The 21,629-nt window shown below is 38.4% G+C and overlaps 1 protein-coding gene across 7 annotated transcripts in view; it reads left to right on the top strand.

Annotated features, from left to right (window-relative positions):
* Nucleotides 1-21,629, top strand: part of EXOC1 (exocyst complex component 1) — a 60,850-nt gene that overhangs the window by 30,794 nt on the left and 8,427 nt on the right. For 4 of the 7 annotated variants that reach the window (XM_056111313.1, XM_056111312.1, XM_056111316.1 and 1 more), the window contains 8 exons: nucleotides 1,563-1,712; nucleotides 7,451-7,556; nucleotides 11,973-12,017; nucleotides 13,990-14,153; nucleotides 14,871-14,978; nucleotides 16,648-16,724; nucleotides 17,452-17,680; nucleotides 19,386-19,569. In XM_056111313.1, coding sequence (XP_055967288.1) covers nucleotides 1,563-1,712; nucleotides 7,451-7,556; nucleotides 11,973-12,017; nucleotides 13,990-14,153; nucleotides 14,871-14,978; nucleotides 16,648-16,724; nucleotides 17,452-17,680; nucleotides 19,386-19,569 — 1,063 coding nt within the window. The remainder of the gene's footprint in view (nucleotides 1-1,562; nucleotides 1,713-7,450; nucleotides 7,557-11,972; nucleotides 12,018-13,989; nucleotides 14,154-14,870; nucleotides 14,979-16,647; nucleotides 16,725-17,451; nucleotides 17,681-19,385; nucleotides 19,570-21,629) is intronic. The other 3 variants (XM_056111314.1, XM_056111319.1, XM_056111318.1) reach the window with 1 other exon arrangement.

Genomic DNA, 21,629 nt, shown 5'->3' with positions numbered 1-21,629 from the left:
CTACTTATTTTTTGGTACTTTTTCTGGGTTGTTTTTGCTTTGGGGCCATACCCAGCAGTGCTCAGGGCTAACTCCTGGCTCTGAACTCAGGAATTATTCCTGGGAATCTTTCCTGGTGGACTCTAAGGACCATATGGGATTCTGGGGATCGAACCCAGATCAGCTGTATGCACAGCAAGAGCCTTACTGGCTATACTATCTCTCCAGTTCCTTGGGTCCATATTTTCAAAGGGAGCCTGCCCCTTTCAATCTTTCAACTTCCCATATCTTAAATACTGGTTTACAGTCCAAGACAAATATTTATTAATAACATGAGAGCTGTATTGTTTAAAAGAGAATTGGGAAAATGTTTATTGTTTTAGATAACAGTAACTAGTTGCCTAGTTACTGTTGCAATTTTTGAGTTGGATTAAACATTTGATAAGCATATTTTTAGGAAAAACTAAAAGTAAAATTATGGCTAAGATTCAAATTCTAGTTTTCCTCCAGTGTGACCTGAGAGCTTTAAGTAAATTTAACCCTTTGAGGTTTATCAGTTTCTTCTAGAAGATGAAGTAATTGGATCAGATGATGTACCGATGCTGTTTTCCAAAACAAAAGTTAGGATGCATCATCTAACTGAGACTCTGTAACTTACTGTATAAAAGTCTTTCAGATGGTGTGTGTGTGTGTGTGTGTGTGTGTGTGTGTGTGTGTGTGTTGGGGGAGGGAGGGGGGTTCTCAGAGGGGTTGAGACACAGCCAGTGGTGTTCAGAACTTACTTCTGTCCTGTTCAAGGATTACGTCTGATGGTGCTCAAGGGACCATATGTAGTGTTAGGGATCAAATCTGGGTAACCACTTACCTTCTGTTCTGTCTCTTGGGGCCCTATGTAAAAAGCCTTTTAAAGGTTTGAAAATAAAAACACTGTGTTATTTAATAAATTAGGGAAATTTTCAGTTAAATTATTAACTTGAGCTTCACCTTTAGTTTTTCCTACTTCTAAATAACTGCTGTTTTAAATAGTGTAGAACTCCAGTTCTGGAGAGAGAGTGCAGTGGGTAGGGTGCTTGCCTTGCACATGCCTGATCTGGCTTTATCCCCAGCATCATATATGGTCCCTCAAGCTCCGCCAGCCGGAGAAAGTCCTGAACACTGCTAGGTGTGGCCCCCAAACAAACAGAAAAGACCTTCTAATGGAAAAAATAGGGTAAATAATTTGTCTTGAATGCCTTCTCTGTTTGGTAAGTTTCATAATGCAGGTTATATCATAGAGTTTATTTGCTTCATAAATTGTAAGATGATATGATATGGGGGAGACAAGCCTGATTAAAATATTCATCTTCCACTCCTTTAGAAGATAAGCTGAGTAGTTGATTTTTCAGAGTGCCATTCTTCTGTGTTTATGATTATTTTATGGTAGCGTTCCATTGATAGACACAGGATGATGCAGAAAAGTAAGTACTTGGTTTTTACCCCTTTTTTGATGTTGTTTTGCTTAGCCGTGCTTACTCATTGCTTAGCATTTTCATTTACAATAATGTCTCTTTATACTGTCTAAGATATTTATTTATTTACTCTAGGGTCATGATCAGAGTTCAACTCTTGCACAGCACTCAGTTGAACTGACTTTACCCAATCATCATCCATTTCATAGAGACTTGCTTCGATATGCCAAGCTGATGGAATGGCTAAAGAGTACAGATTATGGGAAATATGAGGGACTAACAAAGGTATGGATTTGACCACAATTTCTCACACAAGTATAGATAGTCTCTAGAATCAGTAGTTTTATATCTATTCCCCCCATGTAATATTAAAATGCTGCTGTAGATCTCTAGCAAAGCTGATGTTAATTACATTTCTCTGTAATCAAGTAGAGTTATTTTGTTTACTTGGATAAAGAAAAGCTAAATTTTGAACATTTAAATCTGCTGCGAGGCTGTACTGTAGCCTGAAGCATCATTTGGTTTAGTTTAGTTTGCATCATCCCCTGAGCTGCCTCATAGACAATATAGAATCTAAGGAGTGTGAATATGTTTGAATGAAGTGTTTGCCCTTTAAGTGTTTAGAATCTTTAGGTTAGTACGCTGCATTCTTTATTAAGCAAGTGTTCCACTATTCCTGGTACACAGAGTCTAATCAACAGTCTTTAAGTATGTCTGGGAAGAAAAATTATGCATAAGTAAGTGAATAAAAAGTTAAGCACTGATTTGGAAATTTAAGTATTTGGCAGATTGAATTGGGAAATCCATGTTCTGAAGTCATGGGTAAACTTCATGAAGGATCCTAAAATTGGATTGAGTTTTAAGTAATGATTCAGGTTAGACAAACCAGAATTAGAAGGGAAGTTCAAGGCTGATGACCAGCATGTATAGTCAAAAGTGAAAAAACTTAACCTTATTGTAGAACAATGAGAAGGCAGACATTTTATTCAGTAGCAATGAGAAATCATCGTGGAAAAGATGAGTCTTGTGACCTAGCAGTATTCCTCACTGGAGGGAGAAGGATGGGTGGGGAAAATTCATTAAGAACTAAATGTCCTGATTCAAATGAAATAAAGTTGTAAACCAGGATGATGGTGGTTGGGACTAGGGTGAGAATATAAATTAAAAGAGAGATTTAGGGGCTGGAGCAATAGCACAGCGGGTAGGGTGTTTGCCATGCACGCAGTCAACCCGGGTTCGATTCTCAGCATCCCATATGGTCCCCCGAGCACTGCCAGAAGCAATTCCTGAGTGTGTGAGCCAGGAATAACCCCTGTGCATCGCCAGGTGTGACCCAAAAAGAAAAAAAAAAAAGAGCACGAGAGATTCAAAGGAGAGAAGGAGTGGGGTGATGCCAAATTTGCTAGGCCTGGAAATGAGAATTTTGGTCCATTCCAGGGGCTCAGAATCAGCTGTGGGGTGGAGCTGAGTGATTTCTTATCATGTGTATCTCAGCTAGTGACTCATGTGCCCTGTTCTGTACTAACATTATTCTTCAGGGACTATAGCCCTGCAGGAAAGAGGGAAAATTAACTGCCTTCTCCACTGTGAAATTCAGAATGTTATCAGGTGAACAGTGGGCGTTTTTGAGGGGGGGAGCTTTCCACATACACTGTAGTTACCCTAAGGCAAGAGCATGTCTGGTTTTCCTGAGTAGTGACCAGCCCTGGGATTCTGGCTCTCCTCCCACCAGAGGGGCCTCAGAAGGTCCTGTGGGAGAGATACTGAGGGCAGGGGCATGGCTGGAAGGGACTGTGCAACTTTGCAAGGTTGGGCTTTTATGAAAGTGACCTGGGAAGGGATATTGGTAGAATAACATAACTGACTTAGGTTGAATTGGCCTATGTCGTAGAAAGCCATGTACTTTCATGCCATGACCTGTAGTATTGAAAATGACCCTGCACTTAGGGAGCTCAAGAATTGCTATCTAACTGAAAGGTACAAATAGATAAACGTACACATGTATGTTTGTGTGTGTGTAACTTAAAAGAGCACTGAAAGGCCTGAAATACCCTCTGAGAAACATTTGGAGCATTTTGTCAATAATTTTTATTAATTGCGAGTTAAAAATGAAAAAGTTCAAGTGATGTATTAAGGTATTTCAATAATTACTAGTCCTTTAGTTGTGTGGGTACTCAAAGATCTTAAAAGATGTTCTTGAATTGGAGAAAGTAAATTTGTTTTGTCTCTAGGGAGTAACTTGTTAGCATCAAGACTGCCCCTCCATTCAGACAGCTGTGACCGGAAATTTCTGAGAATTTTGTACAGCAAAATCATTTTTTGCCAGCATTTTGTTTCTACTTTTGTTTCTACTTTTGCCTCAGTTCTTTCATAAATTGCTGCTCTTTTTTCTTTTAAGTGTGTATTTTAAAATGATGACCCTCTCCCAGGGAATTAATGTTTATACATGAATCCACTTTGTCTTTAACCTGAACTGAAAGCTTTTTTTTCTTTTTTTCCCTTTTTGGGTCACATCCAGCAATACTCAGGAGTTACTTTTGGCTCTGCACTCAGAAATTAACTCCGGTGTTGCTCAGGGGACCATATGGGATGCCAGGGATGGAACCCGGGCCGACCGCATGCAAGGCAAATGCCCTACCCCCGCTGTAATATCACTCCGGCTCTGGAAGCATTTTTTTTGTTTCCATTCAGTATCTCAGGTTTTAGCTTCCTGAGAAGGATTAGGTAGAAATTTAAGTCAAGTGTGATAATAAAAAAGCAGATTGCTCATCCTAATCAGTATAACAATAACAACATTCTGGCAATGGAACTCTCATATATCAATCTTTATATTTTCTTTTTCCAAATGCCTTTATAGAGTGTGTCCAAAATAATCTTTTTTTTTTTTTTTTTTTTTTTTTTTTGCTCTTTCAGGTCACACTCGGCAATGTACAGGGGTTACTCCTGGCTCTGCACTCAGGAATTACTTCTGGCGGTGCTCAGGGGACCATATGGGATGCTGGGAATCGAATCCGGGTCGGCCACATGCAAGCCAAACGCCTTACCTGCTGTACTATTGCTCTAGCCACCCCCCCCCCCCAATAATATTTCTGCTTCTACTTCTCAGCTCTTAAGCTGAAAGCATAAGGGCGGGGACCTCGGAGCAGGCCCAGTTGTAGGTCATTTGCCTTGTGCATGTGAGATCCAGAGTTCAGTTTCTAGTGCCACTAAAAAGAGGAATCAAGAAAAAAACAAGAAGACATAAGCCTTGGCAAAACAATATTTTTAAATTATAATTATAGGGGCTCGAGTGATAGGACAGTGGGTAGGGCGTCTGCCTTGCACACTGCCAATCGGGGTTTGATTCCCAGCATCTCATATGGTCCTCCGAGTACTGCCAAGAGTAATTCCTGAGTGAAGAGCGAGGAGTAGCCCCTGTCCATCGCAAGGTGTGACCCCAAAAGCAAAAAAATATATAAAAAATAAATTATAATTATAAAATGTTTTCTAAAAATTTGATCATCCCTAGCTAGTTATTTTAGGTAATTTTGTGCCTCAGATTAATTCTACTAAGTGTTAAATACAACTCAGCTATTGTATTATACTTAGTTTGTTTTTTTTTCACTCAACAGAATTCTAATTTGGAGATATCATTAAAATATTAATATTGCTGGAATTCTTTGCCTTTTGAAGTTTTAGGAGGATTAATATTTTGAATAATTAAATATTATTATATCTCCTTAATAGTTTTGTGCCAATATGTAGCTTTGTCCCCAAGTGTATATTCAAATAAGTAATCAATAAGCTTTTTGCCTAATTGTGTCTCAGTGAATATTACTGCCCTGTCTTTATGTATAATGCAGTATTTATGAATGTAATTTAAAGTGAAGAAGCAAAACTATAGCCAACCTAGCAATGATTTATAGGGCATTCTCTGTTCACAGTGTATTTTTGATTGACAATATTAATGAGCTTTTTTTTTAAAAAAATGAAATTGACTTATTTCCCAAGATTATTACTTGACCTTGTGGTTTGAACTTTTGATAGACTGTGTTTTTACCTCATAATTTAATTTGGTTACAGAAATAACAGAGACTAAGAATTTTCTTTAACAGGAAGAAGGAAGAAAGGAATGAAAGAAGAAAACAGACCAACCAGTGTTTCTTTAGTAAGAAATAATGATTCAAATTAATAGCTTTTTGCAAGGCTGGAGTGATGGTACAGCAGATATGGCACTTGCCTTGCAAGCAGCTCACCTGAGTTTGATTCCGCATTCCAGGTGCTCCTTTGAGCAACCACCAATTGTGGCCCAAGAACCAAAAACAAAATAGCTATTTGCACTTGAAGATACACAGATCATACTTTGTGACAGGAACACAACAACAAAATTATTCTCAACTCTTTAGAGATAAGAATCACTGGCCTTTGCCCCCTGTTCTATATATGGCTGAACCTCAACAAGAACTTGATGTTTTTATTTTGGGTTTTGAGGCCACGCCCAGCAGTGTTTGGGGGACCATGCAGTCAGCAGCATGCAAGGCAAGTAAGTGCCTTAACCCCTCTCCATCTCTCCAGTCCAAAACTCAGGTTTTTATTATGCATAATTAGAGCCTATGAAAAATAGGAATACCCTACTTATGTGGTGAGCTCATCTGTACAGATATCCTCTTTCCCAGAATTAGTATCCCTGTCTGTAGCCCTGGCTTATACATGTAAAGGAGCTAATTATAAAGATGGTATCCATCATTCTTTTTGGTTTTTGTTTGGGAACCATCCTGCCATGATAAATGTAAAAGAAGAGTCAAGTTGGGGCTGGAGCAATAGCACAGCAGGTAGGGCGTTTGCCTTGCACGCGGCCAACCTGGGTTCGATTCCCAGCATCCCATATGGTCCCCTGAGCACCGTCAGGGGTAATTCCTGAGCACAGAACCAGGAGTGACCCCTGTGCATTGCCGGGTGTGACCCAAAAAGAAAAAAAAAAAAAGAGCCAGGTATAATGTTCTGCTGTGACTTTATTTTAATTCAGTTCAGGTCTGTGTATAGCATTTTATATGGTCTCATTTGCAAAATCTTTTCCTTTGGATATAATTTTTTTGGGTAGACACAAACATAGATGATTAAATGAGTTTATATGCTAAGTTATAGATGTTTTATGTGCGTTGGGATAAATATTTTTAAGGAGCAAAACTGTTTAATTCTGAAAACTATAAGATGTGCTAATTAAAAATCTTACTGAAATAATTTGTTTTGGGAAATACCCAAAGCTTGGCAGTACCTAGGGAAGCTAAATGCACCTTTATTACCCTTGATGCTGACCTTGTCTATTATTTAAAAAATAAAAAATTAAGGCAACATGACAGCATGGCAGAAGAATTACCAAGATTTCCCTACTCTTTGTCCTTACAACTCTGCGCTTCGAAGTTTGCCAACAGAAGAGTTCATGGAAAGCTCATAACATTGTCTGTTATAGCAAAACACTGATGTCATTCAAATGACCTCAATTCGGGAGTTGGTTTACATCATTGTGGTACAACAACAAAGTACAAAAATACCATGCAGTCACTAGCGTATGCGATTAGAGAGAGGTGGTTGCGGAACTCAGGCCCCGCACAAGTATGATTTCAGCAATATTTAAAATATGTGACAGGTCATATATAAAAATTACAATATGTTCAATTTTGGTTTTGTAAACTTAATGATATGAGACTTGTTCCTTTGTGAGAGGGATTGGCACCACACCCACAGTGCTCAAGGCCTGCTCCTTTCTTTGTGCTCAGAGATCACTCCTGGCAGGGTTCAGGGAATCACATCTAGTACTCAGCATCAAACCAGGGTCAATTCATGCAAGGCAAGCAACTTTAGCCTCGTACTATCTCTCTGGCCCCTGTTCCATTTTTGTAAAGGTAGGAAATAGCCTACTTTTATCTTCTGAAATCAATATATCAGTAAGTTAGACCACAAACTTTAAATCAAGCACAAAGGACTTGAGGGGGACTGATACAAAGAATTTGTTTTATTAATAAGTACATTGCTTTTATTTTAAGAACTACATGGATTATTTATCACGGCTGTATGAGAGAGAAATTAAAGATTTCTTTGAAGTTGCAAAAATCAAGATGACTGGCACAACTAAAGAAAGCAAGAAGTTTGGTAAGCTCAGCCACCTCAGTTTATTGTCTTTTATTCAAAATGCCTTAAAATATTACCAATAATTCTAAAACTTTCAGCCAGGTAGAAGAAGACCCCCCAAAAAATAACAAGAGTAAGTTTTAAGTCTAATGCATTGGTTTGATTTGTAGACACCTCATGGAGCCAATATTAGTTATATCTGTAAATATGGTTTCTGATTAATTAAATATCAACCTGATGTGAATCTTATGAAGTTATACATTCATGCCTTAATTAATAGTACATACTCATAGAAACAGTGCTACTCAGAGGAAAATCTGGGAAATGAATTGCAGTCCAGTAGAGAAAATATTACACCAAGAGACACATGTTTAGGGTTCAGTTTCTTCCTGAAAGACTTTTTACCTTTTAGAGGCAAGTCACTGGTACCCAGGGCTGTCCTCTCCACAGGGAGTGAAAGGGATTCCTGGCTTCTTACTTTTCACTGGCTGTTTTGATTCAAAAAGGAAGTTTGCTGCTATTTTCTTCCCTGCCACTCAAGTAGCCAAATTTCTGTTATAATCCAAAGTAACTTAACTTTCTCCTGTGATAATTACTCATTTTTTAAGGAGGTAAGTTGGAACACTATTGGTTTTGTTGATCTAAATATGTAAGGTGAACGAAAGCCTGATTGGAAGGAATAACCAGTGAAAGTATCAAGTGGCAAAGGAGGTGGTTTGCTGAGGCCACCTTCTGCTCATGCATGTACCTACCATCTCTGGAGTTCCTTTTGGATGGAGTCCTGTGCCTTTTCCAGTCAAAACCTGGCCTTAAGTGGCTATAAGGTGTACAACTCAGTGTGTCTGCATAGCTCCCCTTTAGAATAATGAGCTTAGCATTTGCTTGTTGAAAAGAGCCTATGCCCTAAGTGCCTTTGGTAATTAGGAAACAGGATTTGAGCTTAATAGCACTTTTCACAATTCTTCTTTATGACTAAAAGTCTCTTTCCTGAGTACTTGTGTTGTGATTCACTTATTTTTTAAAAGGCAACACTAAAATATTGTTTATATTAGCCCAGACTTTTGAAATGGTTTGAATATGTGTGTACATATATATTATATATTTATATATAACATATATATATTTTAAATTTAGGTAAAGTGCTAAGAATCTTGGGACAATAGGCTTTGGGAAACAGAAATGCTAACTCATCCTAAAGGTTAATTGTTCTTAAACCAGCAGTGTGTTTATATCCTTGTTAATGTTTCACTGTGGGTATGTTATTCCTTTTTTTTTTATTTTAAGTAAACAACATATTATTAATTCAGTTACATGTTTAATGTTTTCATTAAGTATATTTGTCATGACTTGTTAGTGTACCATTTGAGAGAACCTTTCTACAGTTTATGAAAACAGGAGGTAAAAGGAAATTTTCTCTAAAATAATTTCTTCCTCAGGCAGTCATTAATCCTACTATCATTTACCAAGCCTAATGTTCACAGTGAGATAAAATATAATTAAAATATTGTCTAAATCAAGTGCAGTAGTAGCTTCGAAAAAGCGTCATTTACATTAACCTGAAACCTAAGCTTTTTTTCACCGATTTCTTAAGAAATTCTTTATTGAGGGAGTTGGTGTACACCCGGCAATGCTCAGGGCTTCCTCCTGGCGGTTCTGCACTCAGGAGTCACTCCCTGCAGTGGTCACGGAACTATAAGGGATGCGGGGTTCTAACCCAGGTTGGCCACATGCCATTGCAAGAACCTCACCTGCTGTACTGTCTCTCCGGCCCCATTATTTCTTAAGAAGTTTTAAAAATTGTCTTATTGAAATATTTTTAAGAGCCTAGAGAGATAGTAGGGGTAAAGGCTCTTGCATACGTTGGAGCCCAGTTAAATTCTCAGCACTGCATATGTCCCCCAAGCACTGTCAGAAGTGACCCCTGAGCACAGAGCCAGAAGCAAGCCCTGAGCACTATAGGGTATGGCCCCAGAACCCAACATGATACCTGCCCCCAATTTTTTAAATTAACATCATATATTATAAAAGGTACTATAGTTTCAGACTGTTGAAATTACAACTTTATTATAATAAACAATAAAGAAGAAGGGAGGGAGTAATTTATGATGGCTGATAATAGCAAAAATGAAGTTTTAACTTTATAGAGTAGATAAATGATAAACAGAAATCAGATCATAAAAGTTTCATCTTTGTAAATGTAGCTTATTAATTTTTTAAAATATAAATTGCAAATGACTTAAGTTTTAAATAGAGTTTTTTTTATCAGTGATTCAAATTAGGTATTAATTTTTTAAATTACTTAAAATAGAAATTGAAATTTTAAAAAGCTAACTTCAGTTCATCAAAATCATAAATTTGTTTTCTCTTGCTCTGAAAATTCTGGGGTTATGAATAAGAATAGGAAGTCAGATTGAGTATTCTTTGTAAAAAAAACTGTGTAGTCATTATAGTCATAAAAATTCACAGCAATACTCTCCTTTTAAACCCATTCTTAACTCATCTTTTAATATCTACTTAGTTGAAATCACTCAATAATGTTAAAATGCTAGCAAAGTATTTTTTCTTTATGATATACTATTATTATGTAGATCATACCCTTTTTTGATTCAGGTCCTCAGAGGTATGCCTCCCTCCCCTGTTGAATTTTAGTGATTTTCTATTTTATGTTCTATAAATAGTAGATGAAGGAAGTTTAGTAATTACTTTTAAAATTCCTAGTTTTTGCTGGGGTTTTAGCTTAGTGATATAGTACATGCTTTGCATGTATAAGATCTGATTCCTAGCACTGCAAAAAAAATTCTAGTTTTTTCCCCTATAGCTTAGGTAACATGTAGATATATGTATTATATTAGTCCATTAGCATATAAATTTGCGTAACTTTTACCTTGTTCTTAATACTCCAGAATCATTACAGTGGTATGCAGAATTGCACTTTTATTATTCCTCCATGAAACTAAGAAATATTAATTGACTTCATGGGGAAACTTGAATACAAAACTGAATTCAGAACTTGCTGAATGATTCACACGAGAAATAATGTATTAGTTACCTGCAATGTAATAAGCATTGTGAGTAGTTGAAGGCAGCATTGAACAAGGATTCTACCCTCATGAAGCTTAAATGCTAATGAGGATTAGTTGAAGATATTTAAAAGTTTACCTGAGTCTCATTTGTGTCTATTAGAGATAATACCATCATTTATGATCCAAAAATAACAGACACTACCAGCAATTTTATTCATTATTACCTAGTGAAAGAGAAAGAAAAGATGCTGAAGTGTTCATTTAGGCTTTGTACTGGAACTGGTCTGAGAAAGAACTAGTGAGCCCTGCAGGTTGCCAGAACAGCTCAGAATTGGCTCTGGGCCACTCCAGCCCCATTCCCACTTGTTCCTTTATGGCCAGCTTTCTTGTTTCTCGTTCCGTGCCCCGCAGGAGCAGATAAGGTAGTACTTCACTGGTGTGAGATTTTAGTGCTTGTATTCGGACTTTTGCCTTGGAATTTGGCCAGGGATCGTGACAGTTCACACATTGCTCTTCTCTGTTTTCAAGATTTTTTTTTTTTAGGTTGTAGTTAGAGCCCTTAATTTTGTTAATTTCTCTTAATTAAGAGCCCTTAATTTCTCTGATTTCTTTCTTTGCACTTCACATTAACTTCTAATCTTAGTTCAGGGAGTTTCACAAATTATCTCTGCAGTTGCTTTAAAATGTTCAGTAGGAGAGAGGTTTTACTATAAGACAAATGACAGGCGACCCTCAAAGAGTCCCTGTTCTCGTACGGGACCCTGTTTCTGCAGCATTGCTCTTGCATTTACCCAGCTCTAAAAATTAGCGTTAGGACATGGATGTTGCCTTTTAGATTGCTCACAAAGCCAGTTACTCAGTTTCTACCCGGTATCTTGAAATGTTTTAAGTGCCACTCATGTAATTTTCTTGCAGGTTTAGTATAAAGTCATTTAATACATAAAGGTGCTTTTCAGGAGGCTCCCAGGCTCCCATACTTTTCAGGAAGTATGAGAATGTTGATGAATCTAATGTCTGAATCTACCACTTCAATCTAACTAAGTTCCATTGCTCTAAATTAACTGTTTAAATTACATTTTTCAGTAACTAAAACTTTTCAAAAAGACCAGCTTCATAAACTTAAAAAAAAAGTAGCATATAAAATTGTGTATGGGGTATTCAAATAGTGTATTCTCAAATGAATATTTGAGTAAAAAAAAGTACATTAAAAAAAAACAAAGTTTTTTTCTCATAATTTCTCAAACAGTAGCTGACCAACTAAACATATGTTTGCACCTCTTGTTACTTGATGCTCATGATTCTTTGCATGTGTCTTTTAAACTAGAGCTTTAACTTCCTCTTGTGCATGGTTTGTGCAAAATGCAGTTTATTAACTTGTCTTTGTCTTTGATGCTTGCAACCTAATCCATCACAGCTACACTGCCTCGAAAAGAGAGCGCTGTCAAACAGGAAGCAGAGAGTGAGTATGCTTAGTGTATTAGGTTTTCTCAATGCATGTTTGTTTAATGTCTAGAAATTGGTTGTTTGTCTTGAAAAAAGTTATGCACCACAAATACTGATTGCTCTGAGTTGAGTTGCCAGGTATTGATTGCTAAAAGAAAACCAACATGATGGTAATGGTACGGCCGCATCCAAGAAATGGGGAGCTTACCTGTTTTAGTTTAAAATATATGGCAGGTACTAAAACAATTTTATCAAAAATTTATAGAAAAATAAGTTAACCTTTGTACTTTTATTTTCAGGTTCTGTTTGGAAACAATGAATGTCTATAGATTTGGTCAGTTTTTGCCTCAAGCCAAAGCTTGTCTTTGTCCTTAGTGGGTTCTTTTATCCTTTCTGACCATCAGTAAATAATACACAACATAATTACTCCGAATCTTTTTAAATGGCTTAATGTATCTTTTATACTCTGAATTAAAGTGTCACTTTTTTGTTGTTGTTAAAATGGAATTCTTTCAGAAGAGACTATTTAGATAGTGTAATAACACCTGAATTTTGGTAGCAGTGAATCTTAATGTACAGAAAGGGATGAGACTGCACTCCCAAATTTGGTGGCATCGTAAATCAGTGGTAAATTATTTTTAAAAATGAAATTCTTTAAATCTTTATGTATAGAGGATATTCTTTAGCCATATTGTTCATATTTTCTTCATGGCTATGGTGGGTACCTAGAATTATTATACCTAAAACACTAGTACCCTAGTTACTATAGTTAATTATATAGGTAATATATTTTAGCTGTATTTTAAGTATAACAAGTTTTCAGGATGCTTTTTTATTTTTTTTTCCTTGTTTAGTTTCTAAAGATCTATAGTTAATCACTTCAACTCTGCTTGAAAAAGCAGTTTCTGGGGCCAGGAATGTATTGTTGGATCATAGGTAATTTGATTTTTTCTTTTTTTGGTAGGGCAAGAATGTAAGTGCTGATACTTTCAGATAGTTTAGTCTGATATATTGATTTAATATAGAGGGTCTGGAGAAATACCTACAGACTTGAGTGAATGCTTTGTATGCAGGAGGCCCATTCAATCTTCAGCAGTATCCCTGAGCACCTCAGGAAGGGACTTTTTGAGCACAGAACTGGGAGCAGCCCCTGAGCACCACTGGGTGCAGTTAAAAAAGAAAAAAAGAAAAAAAAATAACAGGAGCCAAAGATAGAGTCAGCGGGTAGGGCACTTGCCTTGTATGTAGCTCACCCAGCTTCAATACCCTGAACCATATACTGTTCCCTGAATACAACCAGGAGTGATCCTTGAGTGCAGGGCCAAGAGTAAGCTCTGATCACTGGTGGGTGTGGCCTCAGAACAAAAATAACATAATTATAATAAGTTGGAAAAAAGTAATTTTTATATGGCAGTTTTCTTTAGAAATATAGCAAAGTCCTGTTAGCAAGTTTACTACAGGTTCAGCAACCTTCCTTATTAGTGTCCTTTAAATACGAGAGAAATAATCTATTTTACTGTGGAGGCTACTTTATGTTGAATTGGACAGAGCAGAAGCTATACTTTTTTTTCCCTTTTTGGTTCACACCAGTGATGCACAGGGGTTATTCCTGGCTCTGCACTCAGGAATTACTCCTGCCCCTGCTTGGGGGACCATATGGGATGCTGGGAATCAAACCCGGGTTGACCAAATGCAAGGCAAATGCCCTACCTGCTGAGCTATCGCTCCATCCCCGACTGTATGATTTTTTTAGGCCCCTTCCAGTCCTGTGGTCTGGTTCTGCTTCTCTTTCCAGCATACTTGGGAATAGTGTAAGGTATTGACAAATAATGGAAGGTAAAGACACTCTGTACCATGTCCCCCATAGTAGTCATATGTACTGATCAGTGTGAGCACTGAAGACCAAGATAGTGGCAGAGAGCCCAGAATTAGGAGATGGATCTTTCATTTATGAAGGTCACAGCTTTCAACGGTGTGTTGTTTCTTAGGTCTTCATGGAAGTTCTGGGAAATTAACTGGATCCACTTCTAGTCTAAATAAACTCAGTGTTCAGAGTTCAGGGAATCGCAGATCTCAGTCGTCTTCCTTGTTGGATATGGGAAATATGTCGGCCTCTGATCTTGATGTTGCTGATAGAACCAAATTTGATAAGGTAAAAATAACAAGTATATCTTAAATGCGTTCACTTTTCTAACAGCAGAGAGTCAGTCATTTTAGAGTGTTAGTCATTTCAGTGGTTCTCTTAAGTTTAAAGAATAAACCAAATTTAATTTTCTAATTTTAAACCTAAAAAAACAATCCCTATAGTTTCTTTATAAATCATTAAGTGTGTTCGTATCATTTAATGTAAGTTATTTGAGCAACTACTAAGCAAAGAGGAAAAGTCAGCTTTTATGAAATCACTGTTCACTGCAATGCATTAAATAGGTTTAAAAGGTTTGTCCACTGTTGATCTCTCTCCAAGTTTTAAATAAATAATTGTTTTGAGTTTTATTTGGGGAAAGTTCTGGCACCATTACACTTGGATAATAATGCCTTGCCCTGCCAGGCTTGGAGGTTATCATTTGGGTTCTATTCAGATTATAAACAAATCCTCTATCACTCCTGCAAAAAAGTGAATCAATGGCCGGAATGATAGTACAGTGGGTAAAGTGCTTGTCTTGTCTGTGGCAAACCTGGGTTTGATCCTCGGCACCATGTATGGTCCCTGAGCCGTACCAGGAGTGATCCCTGAGCACAGAACCAGGAGTAAGCCCTGAGCACTGCCCAGGTGTTGCCCCCAAACAAGCAAACAAACGAACAAAAAAAGAAATGCTGAGTGAGAATTTCAACACCAGTTTTACTAAAGTATCATTCTGATTTTCTTCAGATCTTTGAACAGGTACTAAGTGAGCTGGAGCCCCTATGTCTGGCGGAACAAGATTTCATAAGTAAATTTTTTAAACTACAGCAGCATCAGAACTTGCCTGGGACTATGGTATGCCTTGCATTTACTTATTGGCTAGTATTTCATTCTGTACCTAACCTACTGTTTCAAATATTAGGACAGGAAAATCAAGAATTTGAAATATCATTTTTGTCCTGCCAAAAGATAAGAAAAACAGATTGAATTTTGACACCTGATTAATACTCCTAATGGTCTTAGTCCTAACTTATCTAAAATAGGTCAGGAGGAAGTAAAACTTCTGATTTCCTTTTCAAAAAAAAAACAACATTGTTTTAAAAGTAATTTTATCATTATTAACAGGGAAAAAATACAATTTTTAAAAAGGAAAAGATGTTTGAGTTTCTACCATGATCTAGCGAAAAAGGAAGGGCAGGAAGTGAGGCTTCAAATCTGAATCTTAGGGCTTTCTTGCTAACTGACCTTGAAGTTTTAACCCAGTTATTTAATCCCCACTTTTTCCTCATCTGTAAAGTGTCTGTAATTATGCCTATTCAGCATGTGCCTTAGGTGACAAATGAAAGAAGTTATAATTAGACATTTGTAGGGCTCAAGTAATAGTGTAGCCAGTAGGATGCTTGCCTTGCGTGTGGCTGATCCGGGCCAGATTCGATCCCCAGCACCATGTTTGGTCCCTCAACCACTGCCAAGGAGTGATCTTGAGAAAGCCCTCCCAAGCAAAACAACGACAACAAAAAACTAAATAATGTTAGATATTTGCGGGTAGGGCGTTCGCCTTACAAGCGGCCAACATGGCTGACCCAAGTTCGATTCCTCCGCCCCTCTCGGAGAGCCCGGCAAGCTACTGAGAGTATTCGATATGCCAGACACAGTAACAACAAAGTCTCCAATGGAGACGTTACTGGGCCCGCTCGAGCAAATCGACGATCAACGGGAGGGCCTTTACCTTTACCTTATTTGCTAGAATATTTTGGTGAACTTAAAACAAGTGTTCTTTCTCCAAAAATGCAAATTGAGGCTCTGAGAGACGGCACAAAGAGCTGAGTTCTCTGCCTGTAGAAAGCTGGGGTTCCATCCCTGGGTGCCTCTGTGTATGGCATCAAAACAAACCAAGAGTGCATTTAGAGTGCTTTTTAAATTAAAGTCATCTCACAGGGCCAGGGCCTGGGTGGCCTCTCTCTTGGCAGGCAAAAGTCATATGGTTTCCCAAACTTGACCAGGAGTGGCCTCTGAGCATCATTTCTTGTGGTCCAGAAAGTACACCTTAGAGAGCCAATGTAGAAAGATTGAACATAAAAGGGACACAAAGTTACTATTTCAGTTGAGGGCTGCTTATAGTCTGTGCCCATGGTGAATGCTCTTGCTTGTCCACTTCTGTCATAATTGTTGAAAGCATTCTTCCAAATCTTACTGAATAGTCGGTAAGATTTCCTTAAATTTCTAAAAACCCCCCTCTGAAGGTTGTCCTGATGTTTTCTGTTGAGCTTCCCTTCATCCCTACAGACTCTCTGAGCCCCCTGCACATCCCGTCCCTCGTGTGCTCACCCCAAAACACAACTTCTCAACCCACAGTGATTTTCCCAAAGCATTGAACAACATCCTACTAAATTTATACTTTTGTCAGTAAAAATCATTTTTCTTAATGTAGCCTGCCCTAGGAATTTTAGGACTGAACAGGCATTTGCTGTGTAACCTAGTCAAATGGTCAGTCTTTTAGTGTGTACCTGAATTAATTTTGCAGAGTGAAGTGGAGGAACTGGACGGCAGCAGCTTCTCACGGCAACATAATTCTGGCGCGCCGCTGCCCGTGTCATCTGAGTATGTGTCGGCCGCAGTCTGTCTTCTATTTCTGAGAAGGGGTCTGCAAGAGTACTACCTCTGGAAGGGGTCCAGGGGACTGTCAGTCGTCTTGACGGCTCTCAGAACTCTGGGGAAGATGGTTCCCTTCCCAAACATCTTCACTGCATTAAACCCAGGCCTGCTCATGGCTCGCCAGGTCCTTTTTGCTCCACTAATCACAGAAAGTACCTTCCATTGTGATGTTTTATGGTTGGAAATAACACTGGATCACAGTATGTTTTCCAGAAATCATAAAGCACATTTCAGGGCTTAGCTTCACAAGTGGCTAAGTTAACTGCAAAAAAAGAAAGAAAGAAAGAAAGAGGGGCTGGAGCGTTAGCACAGTGGGTGGAGCGTTTGCCTTGCACGAGGCTGACCCAGGTTTGATTCTCAGCATCCCATATGGTCCCCTGATCACCGCCAGGAATCCCATATGGTCCCCCGAGCACTGCCAGGAGTAATTCCTGAGTGCAGAGCCAGGAGTAACCCCTGTGCATTGCCAGGTGTTACCCAAAAAGAAAAAAAAAAGAAACCCCTCATATATTAAAGACAGCTACACAATTATTAATTAGTTCATCACATTGGGACATTCTCTATCGAAAGAGCACATCTTAGTCTTCAGTACATACCCAAAAGATTCAAGCTAAAAGTGAATGCGCCTGGAGCCTCTAATAACTTCAGGTGTTTTATATGTTTTCTGATACAGGAAAGACATGATCCGTCAGATGATGATTAAAATATTTCGCTGCATTGAGCCAGAACTGAATAATCTAATTGCACTAGGTGACAAAATTGATAGCTTTAACTCCCTTTACATGCTAGTCAAAATGAGTCATCACGTATGGACTGCACAGAACGTGGATCCTGCCTCTTTCCTAAGTACTACACTGGGAAATGTTTTGGTCACTGTCAAAAGAAACTTTGACAAATGCATTGTAAGTTCTTTTTTGTTGTTGTTTTTTCAGTAATTTGCAATTTCAGTTGTTGCCAAAAACAATTAATGAAATTAGGTGATTTGTAGCTTCCATTGTGGCCCTACTGTGGGCCCTACTGTTCAGCATCACCTGAAAGCAGGGTGTCGACTGCTGTTGTTTATCTGTTCTATCTGGAGTAAGTGAAGTAGCAGCTGCTAAAGGGATCACTAAGTAGCTGAAATTTCAGTTTACTGATGATCATAGGTGTGATGAAATAATTATAACTTGGCTTATATTTTCTATTAATATGTTCTAATAAAATCAGTTGGATTATTTTGACTATTATAATGATGAGTTTAGTAACTTTGTGAGTAGTTGTATTGCTTTAAGCAAAAATTATGCAAAATAAAGAGGGCCAGAGAAAGAGTATGGCATAGCAGGTAAAGTACTGTCTTTGCATACAACTGAACTTGTTGATCCCTGGCACCACAGATTGTAGGAGAAAGCCCCTTGCACAGCTGGGTGTCACCCCAATACAATGACTACCCAAAAAAGGGATAAATTATGCTTATCATTACTGCCAGCATTTATTATTTTTTCCTTGTAGTATGAAATAAACCGTTAGCAATTATACACTATGTAATCTCTTAAGTTCTGTCTTATTCTATAAAGTCATGGTCACGGTCCTCCCGTTGTTCATCGTTTTGCTCGAGCGGGCCCAGTAACGTCTCCATTGGAGACTTTGTCGTTACTGTGTTTGGCATATCGAATACATCACGGGTAGCTTGCCAGGCTCTGCCATGCGGGCGAGATACTCTTAGTAGCTTGCCGGGCTCTCCGAGAGGGGCGGAGGAATCGAACTCGGATCGGCCATGTTGGCCGCTTGTAAGGCAAATGCCCTATGCTGTGCTATCACTCCAGCCCATTCTATAAAAGTGGATGATAAAAATAAAGATGGTCAATTTTTCATATACATTAAAAATAGATTTTTGCAAAGTATAAAAATAATCTATCTATTGTAAAAACTTAAGCATCCCCTCACTAGGCTAGTTAGTCCTCTTATCCCTTCCTAATGACCTTACCCTGGGTGTTTGAAAAGCTTTTAAATTTGACCATTTAAAATACATCTTTTTTTGCACATCTGCAGAGGTAGTTAGAAACCTGCAAAGTCTAATGAGAAGCTGGTAGCTCAGAGGACAAGGGAGAGCTACTGGAGGCTGAGTTCTCGGTTTCCATTGTATGTAGTACCCTGCTGAACTAATTTAGATGAACAGAAACATGGAAGGCTATTGAATGCAAATCTGCAGTAGAAGTGCCCATTCTCCTTCTCCCTTCTCATTGAGAAGTGGAAGTGTCTGTTGCTTCCACACTTCACCATTTGGCCCCCAACCAGAAGAAACCTAGTGATCTTATATGTTCTAGTATCTTGCTACCTTGCTTTCATAATGATAGAAATGTTTATTGTTCTTAGTTTACACAAAAACTTGTGATTCATAAGCTTGGATTGTATATTGCTTTAAATAATTTGTTTTCCCCCTTTGGGCTGATTTTTTTAATATAATTTATAACATACAGAAATGATTTATCTTAGTTATCCCTATTTTTTTTTAATCTTCATTCAGTTAGTATCTAAAATGTTCTAGGCACTAAATTGTCTCTCTCAGTGATAACATACTTTTGCTAATAACCATATGTTACTTTCTCCCTTGCTTTCTGCTTAACCCAGAGTAACCAAATAAGGCAAATGGAAGAAGTAAAAATCTCTAAGAAGAGTAAAGTTGGAATCCTTCCATTTGTTGCTGAATTTGAAGAGTTTGCAGGACTTGCAGAGTCTATCTTTAAAAACGCAGAGCGTCGTGGGGATCTCGATAAAGCATATACTAAACTAATCAGGGGTGTGTTTGTTAATGGTAAGCTTTTGTTAAATCCCAAGGATTTTGCAGGGGTAAGTTGTTACATTCTAGTAACTCAGAAAGTGGGATCAAGTCTTATGAGGTCATCATTTCCGATACTTAATAGTTTAAATGTTATGTGGTTTATTAAAGCATTGTGAAATTTAAAACCTTTGAAAGAACAGTCATTGTCACTGTCACTATTCTCCCTTTGTTCATTGATTTGCTCGAGCGGGCCCAGTAGTACATAAAATTGTTCATTTTCATCGGGAGCCACTTACATTTTAGGGTTCATGTGGATTTGCCATCAGGCAAAATTATAGTTCTTTAAATTTATATATTTCTATCTTCTCCCCTCCCCTTTATGTGGTTATGGTTGTGGTGCTCGACTCCCTTTGTTGTGATACTCGCACACATGCTTGCTGGGATCACATGCCTCACTGAGATGCATACATGTGAGTTGCTTTGCTCTCACATACCAGGTTGGTGTGCAGCCAACACAGTGGATGGCACTTTGTCATCCACTGGGGATCCCCAGCAGAGCTACTGAGATTGTACTTGGGCTTGTAGGCTGGTGCTGGGAATCAAACATGGTCCATGCTGGCAAGGCAGATGCTTTACCTTCTCCCTGGACCCCTAAAATAAACGCAAGGAAATGACCTTCTAGATTACATTTGCATTTCTGCAGGCTTCTGCAGTGACATCTGTGTAACCTTTAGCAAATCAATCCACTTTTTTTGGCCCTCTTTTTTGCTATCATTAAAGTAGATTAATGCTAACATACTCTTAGTATATTTTTGTGTCAAATCCAACAATTCATTTACAGAAACAGTGTGGATAAATCATTTAATTTGAAATTAAATGACTTGTATAATATTCAGAAATGTTAACAGCTGAAGAAATTGGCAGGAAGTGGGATCATCTTATTTACATATAATGTTTTTAGTGGAAGCAATATTAACGATAGCTAAATTACTTGATTAAATTGGTATTTCTTTAGTATGCTTGACATAAATTATATTCAAACTAGCTTTGCTTTTTCTGATTGTAAAATCATATATGCTCATCCCACACACCCAAAAATCAGAAAGCAAATTTTAAACAAGAAGAAAACAGAGGTAATATGTAATCTCCCATGTTCAGTTATATGTAATATGTAATCTCCCATGTTCAGTTTTTGTTTCATCATCATCTTCCAAACATTTCAAAATGTCATTTACATATATGAGTCTTAGAGCTGGAGAGATGGTAGTACTGGGGTTAAGGCTCTTGCCTTGCCCCAAACCAGCCCTCCTCACACACACACACACACACACACACACACACAATCTTACGTGTTGTTTGGAACTTGCCAGATCTATTATATAGTGACTGTTCTAGTCAATTAGTAACAATAGCTGTGGGGACCAGAGCAGTAGTACAGTGGGTAGGACAATTAGCCTTGCACGCAGCTGACCCAGGTTCAATCTTGGTATCCCATATGGTCCCCCAAACACTGCAAGGACTGATTCCTGAGTACAGAGCCAGGAGTAATCCCTTATCATCATCAAGTGTGGCCCCCAAACCATTAAATAAATAAATATAGCTGTGATCAGGGGCTGGAGCAATAGCACAGCGGATAGGGCGTTTGCCTTGCATGCAGCATACCCGGTTGACCCAGGTTCGATTCCTCCGCCCCTCTCAGAGAGCCTGGCAAGCTACCAAGAGTATCTCGCCTGCATGACAAAGCCTGGCAAGCTACCCATGATATATCCGATATGCTGAACACAGTAACAACAAGTCTCACAATGTTACTGGGACCACTTGAGCAAAATCGATGAACAATGGGAGGACAGTGACAGCTGTGATCGAGTTTTTATGATTGCACATTATTTCGTATGTTATTTTTTACTTGGACTGGAGTGATAGCACAGCGAGTAGGGCGTTTGACTTGTAAGTGGCCAACATGGCCAACCCAAGTTCAATTCCTCCGCCCTTCTTGGAGAGCCCCGCAAGCTACCAAGAGTATCTCGCCCGTATGGCAAAGCCTGGCAAGCTCCCCGTGACGTGTTCAATATGCCAAACACAGTAACAACAAA

The sequence above is a fragment of the Sorex fumeus genome, unplaced genomic scaffold (assembly GCF_029834395.1).
Source record: "Sorex fumeus unplaced genomic scaffold, SorFum_2.1 ptg000013l, whole genome shotgun sequence".
NCBI classification, from domain to species: domain Eukaryota; kingdom Metazoa; phylum Chordata; class Mammalia; order Eulipotyphla; family Soricidae; genus Sorex; species Sorex fumeus.
The sequence above is the reverse complement of the archived record's forward strand: the minus strand, read 5'-3'. Positions and strand labels throughout refer to the sequence as shown.